The sequence below is a fragment of the Gorilla gorilla genome, chromosome 13, assembly GCF_029281585.2.
Source record: "Gorilla gorilla gorilla isolate KB3781 chromosome 13, NHGRI_mGorGor1-v2.1_pri, whole genome shotgun sequence".
NCBI classification, from domain to species: Eukaryota; Metazoa; Chordata; class Mammalia; order Primates; family Hominidae; genus Gorilla; species Gorilla gorilla.
In genome coordinates this window covers 43,667,538-43,679,623 of record NC_073237.2, presented here as the reverse complement: position 1 = coordinate 43,679,623, position 12,086 = coordinate 43,667,538, and the positions used below count along the sequence as shown (strand labels likewise).

The 12,086-nt window shown below is 36.6% G+C and overlaps 1 protein-coding gene across 4 annotated transcripts in view; it reads left to right on the top strand.

Moving 5' to 3' along the window:
* FOCAD (focadhesin) overlaps nt 1-12,086 on the top strand; it is a 312,606-nt gene that overhangs the window by 87,703 nt on the left and 212,817 nt on the right. For all 4 annotated transcript variants that reach the window (XM_019034046.4, XM_063696326.1, XM_055351762.2 and 1 more), the window contains 2 exons: nt 5,012-5,099; nt 8,100-8,302. In XM_019034046.4, the coding sequence (XP_018889591.3) occupies nt 5,012-5,099; nt 8,100-8,302 (291 nt within the window). The remainder of the gene's footprint in view (nt 1-5,011; nt 5,100-8,099; nt 8,303-12,086) is intronic.

The following is a 12,086-nucleotide window of genomic DNA, read 5'->3' as shown; positions in this document are numbered from 1 at the left end:
TTTATCCCTAATGATATTGAATTAGCAGGTCTGAGTGCGGCCCAAGTATTCTCTATTTTAAAGTAGCACCCACAGGTGATTTTTATCATTTATTTTGCACATAAGGCAAATAGCACATAGATCAAAACATAGAACTTTGAAACCATCACACAGATCAAGAAATAGAAGTTTCTAGCCACCAGAGAAGTTCTCCACAAGCCCAGTCCTATTCATAACCTCCTTTTTCCCCTGACTATTCTGACTTCTATAGTAACTACTTCCTTACATTTCTTTATAGTTTTGTCATCTCAGTGTGTATCTCTAATCACTGTAATATGTTTTGGGGTATGTGTGTGTGTGTGAGAGATCTTTTAAGTGTCTTGCCAATTAAAGGTCATCCCCTTTCGTTTCCTCCCCCACTTTTCTTCCCTGCAGTTTGTGTGCTGAATAACCTGGCTTGTGTGAGCTGGAGAGTTTCCTATCTTCTGGATTTTGCTGATTGCAACCGTATGGTGCCCTTTAATACAGTGGTCCCCAATGCCTGGGCCACAGACTGGTATTGGTTCCTTGCTTGTTAGGAACTGGGCCACACACAGGAGGTGAGCAGCCCAGTGAGCCAGCATTACTGCCTAAATTCCATCTCCTGTCAGATCAGCCGATGCATTAGATTCTCACAGGAGCATGAACCCTATTGTGAACTGTGCATGTGAGGGATCTAGGTTGTGTGCTCCTTATAAGAATCTAAATAATGCCTGATGATCTGAGGTGGTACAGTTTCATCCCGAAACCATTCCCTGCCCCAGGTGTGTGGAAAAATTGTCTTCCATGAAACCAGCCCCTGGTGCAAAAAAGGCTGGGGACCACTGCTTAATGTATTTCTCTGTTCAAAGGTAGTTAGCTCTAAAGGCTTGACTGGGTTCAGGATATTTTGTTTTTTGTTTCCAAGACTACAGGGGATGGTGTGTTCTGTCATCAGGAGGCACAATGTGTGTTGCTTTTCTTTTTATGATGTTAGTAGTTGTTGGTACACAATGCCTAGTTCTATTAATTCATTAGGAGTTGCAGAGTGGTAATGTTCTAATCCTATCATTCCTTCTCCATTTATTAGCTGGAATACTTCCACAAAAAGAATCCCCCTCCTCCAATAACCTACTAGTTGGTTATCCAGTGGTGAAGGAAAGTTAGGATAAATGCTGTACTCTTTTGCCTTTTTCTTTATTTACTAACTTTAAAAAGTATTATGAATTCATGAATTTAAACATATTTGATGCACTTCAGTCTATCACAGATATTATCCATATTGAATTTTAAATTGTCTTATTTTGGCCACTGGGAATCTATTAATAAGTGGCTCTTGAATCTAATTTTTAAAATGTTTTTGATTATAATGTAGAGTCACAGGATACTAATGTCATTTAGAAGAATGAAAAGATTTTTGGTGAGGGAAGGTCCTATTTATGTCTCTCATTTGCCCAATGTTTTAGCAGTTTTAGAAGGAAATAACAATTAGTAGAACTGTTGAAATATTTGTGTAATGAAGTTTTCTGTCCCCCATCCCCATCTTAGTGTTCCTGAGGTTAAAAAAAGTAAGCCTAGGAAAATTAATTTGCGAACATATGCTATAGTTCTATATGTACTACAATTTGAAATAAAATGAAGTAGAATGAAGTAGTCTTAGGTATTTTGACACCATACCCACATTTCTATATCACTGGGTTTATCAGCTGGATGTCTTGTTCAAATATTATATTAACTTTTTCCTACTCTGTTCTCTTTCTACTCTTATATCAGCGTTGTATCATTGTACATTGAAAATGGATTTATTTCTTAGGCTGCATTAGTTTTTGTGGATTCGGTCTTAGTTGAGCCATTTTTAGCCTGATTAGAATAATCATAACTTAAGGTCCTTTCCATTTCAAGCAAAATAGATGTACCCTGACCAGCAAAATTAGGCAAAAATGATGCTCATTGGGAGGAGATTGGGTAGCTCTCAAAGTGAAGAATGAGTGAAACATTTTAGCATTGGGAAGGGTCGGAAACTTGTGGTTTCTAAGACACTACTGGCTGATGACTCAGTTCCAACCAGCTTTCTTCACTGTGTGTCTCAGTTTAAGTTTTCAGATTTTGTAGGAAAAATGATCTGTTTGGCCCATCTTGGCTTGATCAAGCTCTGGCCAGGGGAACAGAGTACGTAGCAAAGTTACGGCACTGGAGGATTGTGTGGGTTGGGCCAACATCTTTGTTTTGTCTGCTACCTTCTCATGCCTTGTTTTCTCTTTAAAAATACTTTTCCATGACTATACTGTAAAATCCTTGAGAAAAGGGACTATTTTGTCCACAGTGGCATTCGTAGACCCAGCATATGTCCTTAGTGCCTGGTGCATAGGTGATGTTTAGTGCTATTTTCATTTGACTTGAGGACAAAAAGTATGGACTCCAGGTTGTTTTCTGTTACTGGGACTCCTCCGACATCTGTGGCTGAGTATAAAGGCATTTACTCATTTTTTGTATTTAATTTCATTTTTTAAAATTTCCTTATTTTATATATTTTATTTCCTTATTTATTTTATTGTATTTTATTTATTTATTTTATTTTCAGGCTCTGAGTTAGCCTGAGTTTCCCTAAAGGCAAAAGTAGAGCCTGGGTTTCCACAAAAGCAAAGGCTTATATGACTGGAGTTCATCTGACAATGTGATCCCAGCAAGCAGCTGGAGAGGGACAAAAGGAGTGAAGTATGGAAGGTGGGAGAGGCAATACAGGCATCATCAAGTAGGCTACTGCTACGAGCAACTAGTTGCTTGATCCCACAGAATCTTCTGAGAAGCCTTATGAAAGAAGGATCTGGAATTAATGGGAAAGCATTTATCTATGGGGTATTGTTGCCGATTTGTCAGCTTTGGCCTATGGGGCTTTAACTTCCTTGTACTTCTAGAGTGCGCTATTCTGGGGCAGGGAGCAAGAGGTGCATGGTGGAGCTTTAGGGGAGAACCATTAGGTTGCACCTGTGCAGAGCCAGTTACCACAGCAGTAGCTGTAGCATTTGAAGTGTGCAAAGGGGATGTCTGACACAGGGTTTTATTAAAAGATCTTATTAAATGGTACTATCCTTTGGTGTCCATTAAAAATCAATCAATCAAAAAACTTGTAACCACTAGACTTGTAAGCAGTTTAAGATTTATGTGGTCTAATCCTCCACCATTTACTTTTCCTTATTTTTGATCTTGAATCTCCACCTCTTTTCCATTCACCCTCTATTCTGAACAGGCCAGTCTCACCCTTCCTGGAGAAAGCCATTTTCATTTTTGCCTTCATACTTTTAAGTTCCATCCACTTAAAAATACTTCTGTTCCATTTCAGAACTCTAAAAAGCTACTTTATGGGCCTTGCAGTAATAGCTTGTGTGAAAAAGGCTTTCCAATAATAGCATTACTATACAGCAGTGCTTTTCTTTGTTGTTGATCGTTTTGGAATCTAGTAAATCTGAGGTTTAAGTGATCTTGTTGGTTTTCCTTTTGTTTTTTACGGACATGCAGAAATTAAAATGAAATTGAGGAAGATATAGCAAAGAATGGTATGATAGTATATACTGTAAGTGTGTTGGTTTCAAAATGCATGTATTATCCTCAAATAGATAAGAGTTGCTTCATTGTTTTCGACTGTATTTCAAAACAGTGAACACATATATTCCTAAAATACATAGATTGGAATATATCCCATTTTTAAAAATTCACGAATTTTTTTCTTTTGTTGTTTTTTTTCAAAAGTCCATAAACAAGCACATGAGAGGATTTTGTAGGTTAATTTCACTCTTCAAATGGTAAAACTGAGATTTTTGAGGGTATTTGTTAGTTTGATAGTATCTTCAAGATTATAACTTCTGGGTATGTCAAATTATATTGTTTTCACTCAGGCAGGTGGTCCTTTAACATGTGGCTCTAACTCACAGATTTCCTTTTTTTCCTGTGGGTTTTTTTTTTTTTTTGACTGTCTTTATTATTCATAGGTACTTCTGCTCTGCAGGCACTTCTGTAAACTTCAGAATAGTCATTTTAGCTGAACCTTTCTTCTTTAGTACCATAATACATTAAGATTTTCTTTATTTAGAAACCTCAAATAACATGTCACTTGTGTTTTATTAATATTTATTAAAAGCTAATATACACATCTTTTTTCATTTTGTTTATATACTTGGTGAACTTAATGGTTTTCCATTTCTATGGTCATTGCTCTGCTACATTTAAATATGCTTAATGAATTACAGTAATTCGAAAATAATCTCTACCTCTCTGGCACTAATATTTCTTTTATTGTGACATGATTTACTAAAATTTGTTTAGTGTAATTCATTATGCAAGTTATATAGATGAATCATGTCTGTATTAGGTAAGCAGAAAATTGAACTACTTTTCAGAAATGAAATATTATTAAATTTAGTATTTTAGGCAACTTTCAATGGTTTTTAAAGATTGACTGTTTAGAAGACTTGCTGATCTGCTGTGTTGAGTTTTCCTCTGAATTATTTGATTTATAGCATCTTGCTTTTTGGCCATATAATACATCATTTTGAATTTATGTGTGACTGTGTGGCATTGACTAATTCTTTCTTTTTTTTTGAGATGGAATCTTGCTCTGCCACCCAGGCTGGAGTGCAGTGGCACCATCTCGGCTCACTGCAACCTCCACCTCCTGGGTCAAGCAATTGCCTCCTGAGTAGCTGGGAAATTAGTCTGGCTAATTTTTTTGTATTTTTTTAATAGAGACGGGGTTTCACCAAGTTGGCCGGGCTGGTCTCGAACTTCTGACCTCGTGATCCACCTGCCTCAGCCTCCCAAAGTGTTGGGGTTACAGGCGTGAGCTGCCACGCCCGGCCGACCAATTCTTTCTTTAGTAGAACACACTTGCTGTATAAATAAATTTGTGTAATAGGCTTGCAGTCTTTCATATTAAATGTATTCTTCCTGGATACATGTTACAAAGCCATGGTTCTGGGAACTTCTTTAACAACTCCTTTTTTCCCCTCTATTCTTTTAGGATTTTCCTGTTGAACTGGTCATAATTGGAATAGCTTTACTACTTCTACAGACTCCAGCAAGTCAGCAGAAGCCAATCTTAAATCTAGGTAAATAAAAATACAGTCACTAGAGTAAAGTGTAAATATAACATGAGTATTGACAGGATTCACTTGAACTATGTATCCTGCTATCTTGTGTATTTTGCGTTTCCATCTGTAATTTTTAAAATTATTAAATAGAATTTTTTTTCTTGTCTAATAAGGTGTTACCTTGTGCAAGTTTTAATATAACGTAATTTACCAAGTATCTCGGCTGCATGTTAGAAGGTTATAATCTAACCTTATATAGCAGTAACATTCAGGAATATATTGAATGGCATAGCACCTTATTCAACATTGTACAGCAAAATGGAAAGCTTTAGTATAAAATCCTTGAAAGAAAAGTGTTTAGTAGTTGTAGTTATTTTTAAAACTCTCCATACCTTTACTATTCAAAATGTGCTACATTGAACAGAATTTAACTTATGGTTATTGCTTTAATCTAGCTAGAACAAATGAAAGATAATATTCTTTTGACAGTCCAGTATTGACTTAAAGAAAAGTGAAGGAGGGGGCCAAGGGAGGCAAAAATGTTCTAGTTAAGAAGAATGTGGTAAAGAAGCTAGTTGCCCTATCTGGCAAATAAGTCATACTTTTAAAATGTGGCTTTTACATTGGTGCTGCCTCACTTTACTTGGTCTGATCCAAAATAATCCACATAACAATGAGAGCTCTAAAGTAATGTTGTATAGTGCCATAATATGTTGATATGCTGCTGTTCTTAGTTTTAAAAAGTACGTGAGAGGCCAGGCGCGGTGGCTCATGCTTGTAATCCCAACACTTTGGGAGGCCGAAGTGGGTGGATCACCTGAGGTCAGGAGTTCGAGACCAAGCCTGGGTAATATGGTGAAACCCTGTTTCTACTAAAAATACAAAAAAATTAGCCAGGCGTGGTGGCGCATGCCTGTAATCCTAGCTACTTGGTTGGCTGAGGCAGGATAATCACCTGAACCTGGGAGGCAGAGGTTGTAGTGAGCCGAGATCGCGCCATTGCACTCCAGCTTGGGCAACAAGAGCGAAACTCCGTCTCAAAAAAAAAAAAAAAAGTGTGTGAGATAAATACTTATTGTATAGCTCATTCTTCTGGGCATTTTAATTCATGATTTTGGGAGTGAATTGCTCTTTCACCTACAGCGTGCCTTGGAAATGGCTTTAGCACATGGAGGGGATCCTTGGCTCCTAGGCTTTGATTCCTACCCTGCATTTGGCTACTGGCTTTATGTTCACTTATACCTTCCCTCCACAGTCTGATCCGGTTTTTACCTTTTTCTTATAGCAGTGCACATGGAATCTACCCATAGGCATAATTTACCAGTGCTGGTACTTCTGACAGCAATAGTTTTATTTTTTAAAACAGCTTTATTGAGGTGTAATTTACGTACCATAAAATTCAGAATAAAGTGTTTTCTAGTAAATTTATAGATTTGTGCAACCAGCACCACTGTCTATCATCTGCCCAAAATTTCTTGTGATCATTTGTAGTTAATCCTCATTTTCACCCTCAGCCCCAGAGAAATACTAATCTGCTTTTTGTCTCTGTAGATTTGCCTTTTCTAGACATTTCATATGATTGGATTTTGTTTTCTAACAAAAAAATTCTAAAGCCTCAGAAAATCCGCATTTCAAATTCTGAAGCTATGTTCTTATATTGTGGTTCATGTGTAAGAGAAAGATAATACAGTATCAAACAGTCAAATACTTTTATTATTTCCTGGTTAGCAGACTTTTTCTTTCTCTCGTAAACCAATATCTCTGATATGAAGTTACCTTAGAGTGAATCAACTGTACTGAACACTACTAAGCCAATATATCATGTTGGAAAGTAAGGAAGAACTGTGGGGAAAGAGTATTCAAAGAAATAGGATAACCAAGAGAATATTGATTATTCCAAATTTAAAAGATTTATGTATACGTTAATTTTTATATTAATGTAATATTACACTATGTAGTTGTTAACTGTAGCCTTGATTACAAATAGCAATTTATAAAAATGCCTGGAATATTTAGATTTATAATTTAGGCTATTAAAATACTGCTATTATATTCATTTCCTGTTATATTAAAGATAATGGATTTTCATAGTATCTCAGAAACAATTATGGATTAAGACCAATATTTAGGCAAGAAAAGTAAATTAGTAGTGTTAGAGTAACAGGTGTTTGTACTTAATATCATGTTAAGGTTTGACCTCCAGATGATGTAAAATAAAATGCTGACAACTCATTGACATGATTCAAGGCTTGTAGAATTATTTTTGCTGTAGTGGGGAAATCATTTGAATATTTTGATAATTTAACTTTGAATCCCCTGAATAACATCTTTTAGTAAATCAGGGTTAATTACATCACTTTGAGACAAATATTGTGAAAAAAGTATATTTATGCCTTAACTCATTCAGTTAATAGTCTAGAGACTCTACATGTAAATCAGTTATTGTGTAACTGTATGTATCTGGTGTGTAAGTTGTTTCCATGTTAAAGAACCATTCACTAATTTTTTTTATTGTTGTTATTTTGTTTCTGGACTTTGGGACTTTCACAATCTGCTTCTTAGCAATTACAGCTGAAGGGCAGTCCTGCTTCACTTTGCTGTTTACTTAAGCATCTGCTAATAGGATTCTTAGCTGCCTTTGTAAAGGAAGCATGTATGTTGGGCTTGTTATCCACTGATCCAGGAATTCTTGGTCTCTTAGCTCTGTTTGCTGAGGGCAATACTAGCATCTCAGGATATTAAGGACAAATGTTGAATTGTATTTTTTAAAAAATTCATATTAACCTAAAAGAGTATCATCAGTTTTTCAGTTATATATGTTAACAGCTTATTTTATATAATAGTTTATTTATACTCCTTTTATTTCCTTTTAGGATAAGATTTATCAACCTAGTTATGTGTCTGACCCAGTTGTAAAAGGGAAGAAAACTTTCTTGCATATCATTCTTAAGCAAAATTGCATTTTGTTTGACTGTGGTATTAATTTTTAAAAATGTGCATTATTGTTTTGATGAATAGCTTTGAAGCTCCTCTCTGTTACTGAGGATGAGAAAATCCCAAAGTCCTCTCTGCTGCTAGTGATGCCAATTCTGCAGATACTATCTTCTACTGCCTTGGAAGACTGTATATCTGTGGATGAAGAAGGTCCCTCTAGGCAGCAGTTGGCTCTAAACCTTTTGGAAATGATACAGCAGGAATGTTACAGAGATGACCACCAAAAGGTAATGAATCTATCCTTGTTTCTCTTAAATAAAGTGTCGATGTGGGATTTAGGTCTTTACGGATAATCTTGCCTCCTGATGAAGCATCTGTTTGTTATCAGACTTTACCATTCAGTCAGGTAATGCTGTTGGAGATCTCAACATATTCTTCTGGACTATAAGAAGGGATAGTAGTCCTGTTGTGAAATAAGTTTGAAAATGCTATATGATCTTTTTTTCTCTGAAAATCCAGTGCCCAATACTAGTTAAAGGTCCTGAAGAGTTCTTCAGAAAAGGAACTAATGCTTCTCGAATATATTTGAACATGGAATCATTTTTTAAAATTATACTATTAAGTACAGCATATTTCTAGATCTGAGATAATCCAAGGTGGGAAACAGTCCTCAAATGCCTGGAAGTTCTCATATCAGTAAGAACTAAAACTTCTTTATTTAATATGGCACCTCTTGCCGTATTCCCTGGCATAATGGCTCTCGATGTCCCCTGTGTATGCCCCTATTCTGCTGCCTCCAACTGGAAGACAACAGGCCTGCCACATTCCGCTTTTTCAGTCTCGCTTTTCCTGTTACAATAACGTAAAAGTGTTGTCATGGTTTGGATATTGGTTGGGTTCTAGGCCTAGATTTATCAGACTTTTTTTGTTTTGATATTTGAGTTTTGCCTTTATCAAAATGAAACATTATTTCCCAACTCCTCTTATGGGGATGAAATGAGGATTGAATAAGATAAAGCTGGTGAAGCATCTTAAATCTCCATGAAGAGAGGCACTATATAAATACAAACTGGAGTGATGGTTGTGGCTTCATCTGCAAAAGCAGAGATACCTCTAATGTTAAATGCTCCAGCAGCACAAATCCAGTCATTATTAGTTCTTGTTTGAGCATGTAGCAGAAACTGGCCCATAATTATAGGCAAATTGAATGTATACTACAGCTTCCTAAATCCTAATTGTTTGACTAAAACTTTAAAACTCGAAACAGGTAATCGATTTGAATTGAGAGAGAAGTTCTTGCATCAGCCCTAATAGGAGTACAAAATCCGATCAAAAAATTCTAGTAGCTTTTTTTACTTTACCTCTTGGTTTGCGCATGTAGAACAATGATTGGATCTTGAATGGGAGTGGGGGCAGGGCAAGAGTTGGCAGGGCAAGAGTTCTGCTCCTTTAAATCACAAGTGTTATTTACTGAGGATCACCCCAACTCTAATACATAAGTACTTGGTTTACTATTTGCTCAGATGTGTGTGAATCTTATTATCAACATTAATATCTGGACTTTCTCTTTAGCAGCTGGTAAAGAGGAGGGGCAGAATTACTATTAGGGCTGTAAATATCCTCCTTATGATACTGTGTTGCTTTAAGGAGGCTTTGAGTAGATATATGATCACTGTTTTAAAAAATGTAAGCCACATTTTACTGTTGGGTTTTTTTTTTTCCTGCACCTATCTGGAACTTTACATTCCAGTCACACCTTTGAATTTAACATGCCCCAAACTCTTCAAGTCTCTTCCTGAATCTTTGCTTCTGCACAGAATGCTGTTTTATGTCAGCTGCCTGAACTATTCATTCTTCAAGACTCAGCCAAATGTTCTCAGCCTCCCTGAGTCAAGATTATTTGACTATTGGATTTTTTTTTTTTTTTTTTGAGACGGAGTCTCACTCTGCCACCTAGGCTGGAGTGCAGCAGTGTGATCTTGGCTATTAAATGTGATATTTAAAACTACCTATTGCATTCTCCCCAGGCAAAATAAATAAATAAATATTAAAAAAAATAAAAAAAATTGAACACTAATTGTAAATTCTAAAGGGCTTGAAACATTCTGCTTCCTCCTTGTTCCCCTCCACTCCCGCAAGAGAATGTGGGGGATAAAAGAGAGAATGCATTCAGTATATGAGTCAGATTCCAGTCAGGAAAGAGAAAACACACTGGCAATTTGAACAAGGAAAAGTTAATGCAATGAATTATTAGCAAGAGGTGTTTAGCTATAAAACCTTATAAAAAAGCATCTAAGGAATATTACAGTAGTAAATGTAGGGAGCAGCTACTACCTCTAAGCTAAGACCAAGGCAGAGTTCCCAAGGAAGGAACTAAAAAGGTCTCCCCAGGCAATGCTGAGAGTCAGACCTGGTAGGAGAGAATGTGGAGAAGGCCTATTGGATGATATAGTCTGCTGGGGTGCCATAGGCTAGAACTGGTCCACAGGAAACCACTTGTCGTGGTGTGAGCAGGCTGGAATTGGCTGAGCTGGTCCACTGGAAGCCACCTCTGGGATATCCTGTATGTCCCTAGCAGCCATGGTAGGAGGAATCAAAGAAGCACACAGGAACCTGAAGAGAAGCCCCTTCTTCCTTTCCTTGCAGTGTCTCTCCTATGCTCTCTATTGACAAGGTCTAATACTAGACCAGAGGGCAAAGGAGAAATGTTGAAAAGGCACAGCTGTAGGATCACATAGTCAGACAAAGAAGAGTGGGTGTGGAGCTGAGAGGTAACACATTGAGTAACTGGCTCAGGAAGTAAGAAAGAATCGGAAAAGTTTTTTTGGAGGGGAGCAAGGGTGGATGGGTGAGATGAAGTGGAAAAGGAGACTTAAAAGCTAAATTCTTGTAATTGTACAGGAGGGCAAAATTCATCTTTATGAAACTGTTTTAGTCAGCATAACAATTTAGAGACAGCTTGACTGAGCTGGGGTCTACCATGTGTTTATTCATTCTTATGTGTTTTTAAAAGTTAAATATGGTACTTTTGGGTCTTTGGTAATAAAGCTGTGCCAAGTAGATTTTATTTGAAATTGCTTTGAAATAGTATATAGTAAGCAGAATATTTGTTTCTTAAAAATCAGAAAATTTGCAAGGAATTGTCATTGTCCTACTTATGGCTAAAGTTAACATTTATTGAACATGTGTGATATGCCAGGAGTTATTATGTGGGCCAACTCGTATTTCTTACAATAACTATGAAATAGATGTCTTTTCTTTCTTTCTTTTTTTTTTTAATCTATTTCCAGCTGTGTGGCCTTGGACTAGTGACTGAATCTGTGTGGTATCTGGACCCTGGTAAAATGGGTAACAAAACACCCCCTTCATGGGGTGGTTTATTGAGCATTTCATATGTGCAGGCTTCATTTTAAGTAGTTTGATATATATTAACTGATTTGATTTTATCTCACACTCTTTGAAGTAGGTAAAATTATTGATCTCATTTTACCTAAGAGTTAACTGAGGCATAAAGAAGGTAAATAACTTACTGTCATGCAGTGGGAACCCAATTCTGTTTTAATAGCTTTACTGAAATGTAATTCACATGCGCCCTTCCCTCATTTGAAGCATGCAATTCAGTGGCTTTTAGTATATTCGCAGCATTGTATATGCATTACCACAACCCACTTTAGAACATTTTTATTTTTATTACCCTAAAAAATCCCTGCACTCTTAGTCATCACTCCCTAATTCCCCCATTTTTTCCTCACCCCTCAGGCTAGGCAGTCTCTAATCTGCTTATAGTCTCTATATGGATTTGCCTATTCTAGACATTTCCTTCAAGTATAATCATACAATATGTGGTCCTTTGTGACTGGCTTTTTTCACTTAGTATAATGTTTTCAAGGTTTGTCCATGTTGTAGCATGTGCCATGTAGCAGTGCCTCATTTTCTCTTAGAGCTGACTAATATTCCATTGTATGGATACCTTACATTTTACTTTCCTGTTCTTTTGTTGATGAACTTTTGGCTCTTTTCCACTTTTTGGCTATAATGCTGCTATAACCATTCATATATCAGTTTTTGTGT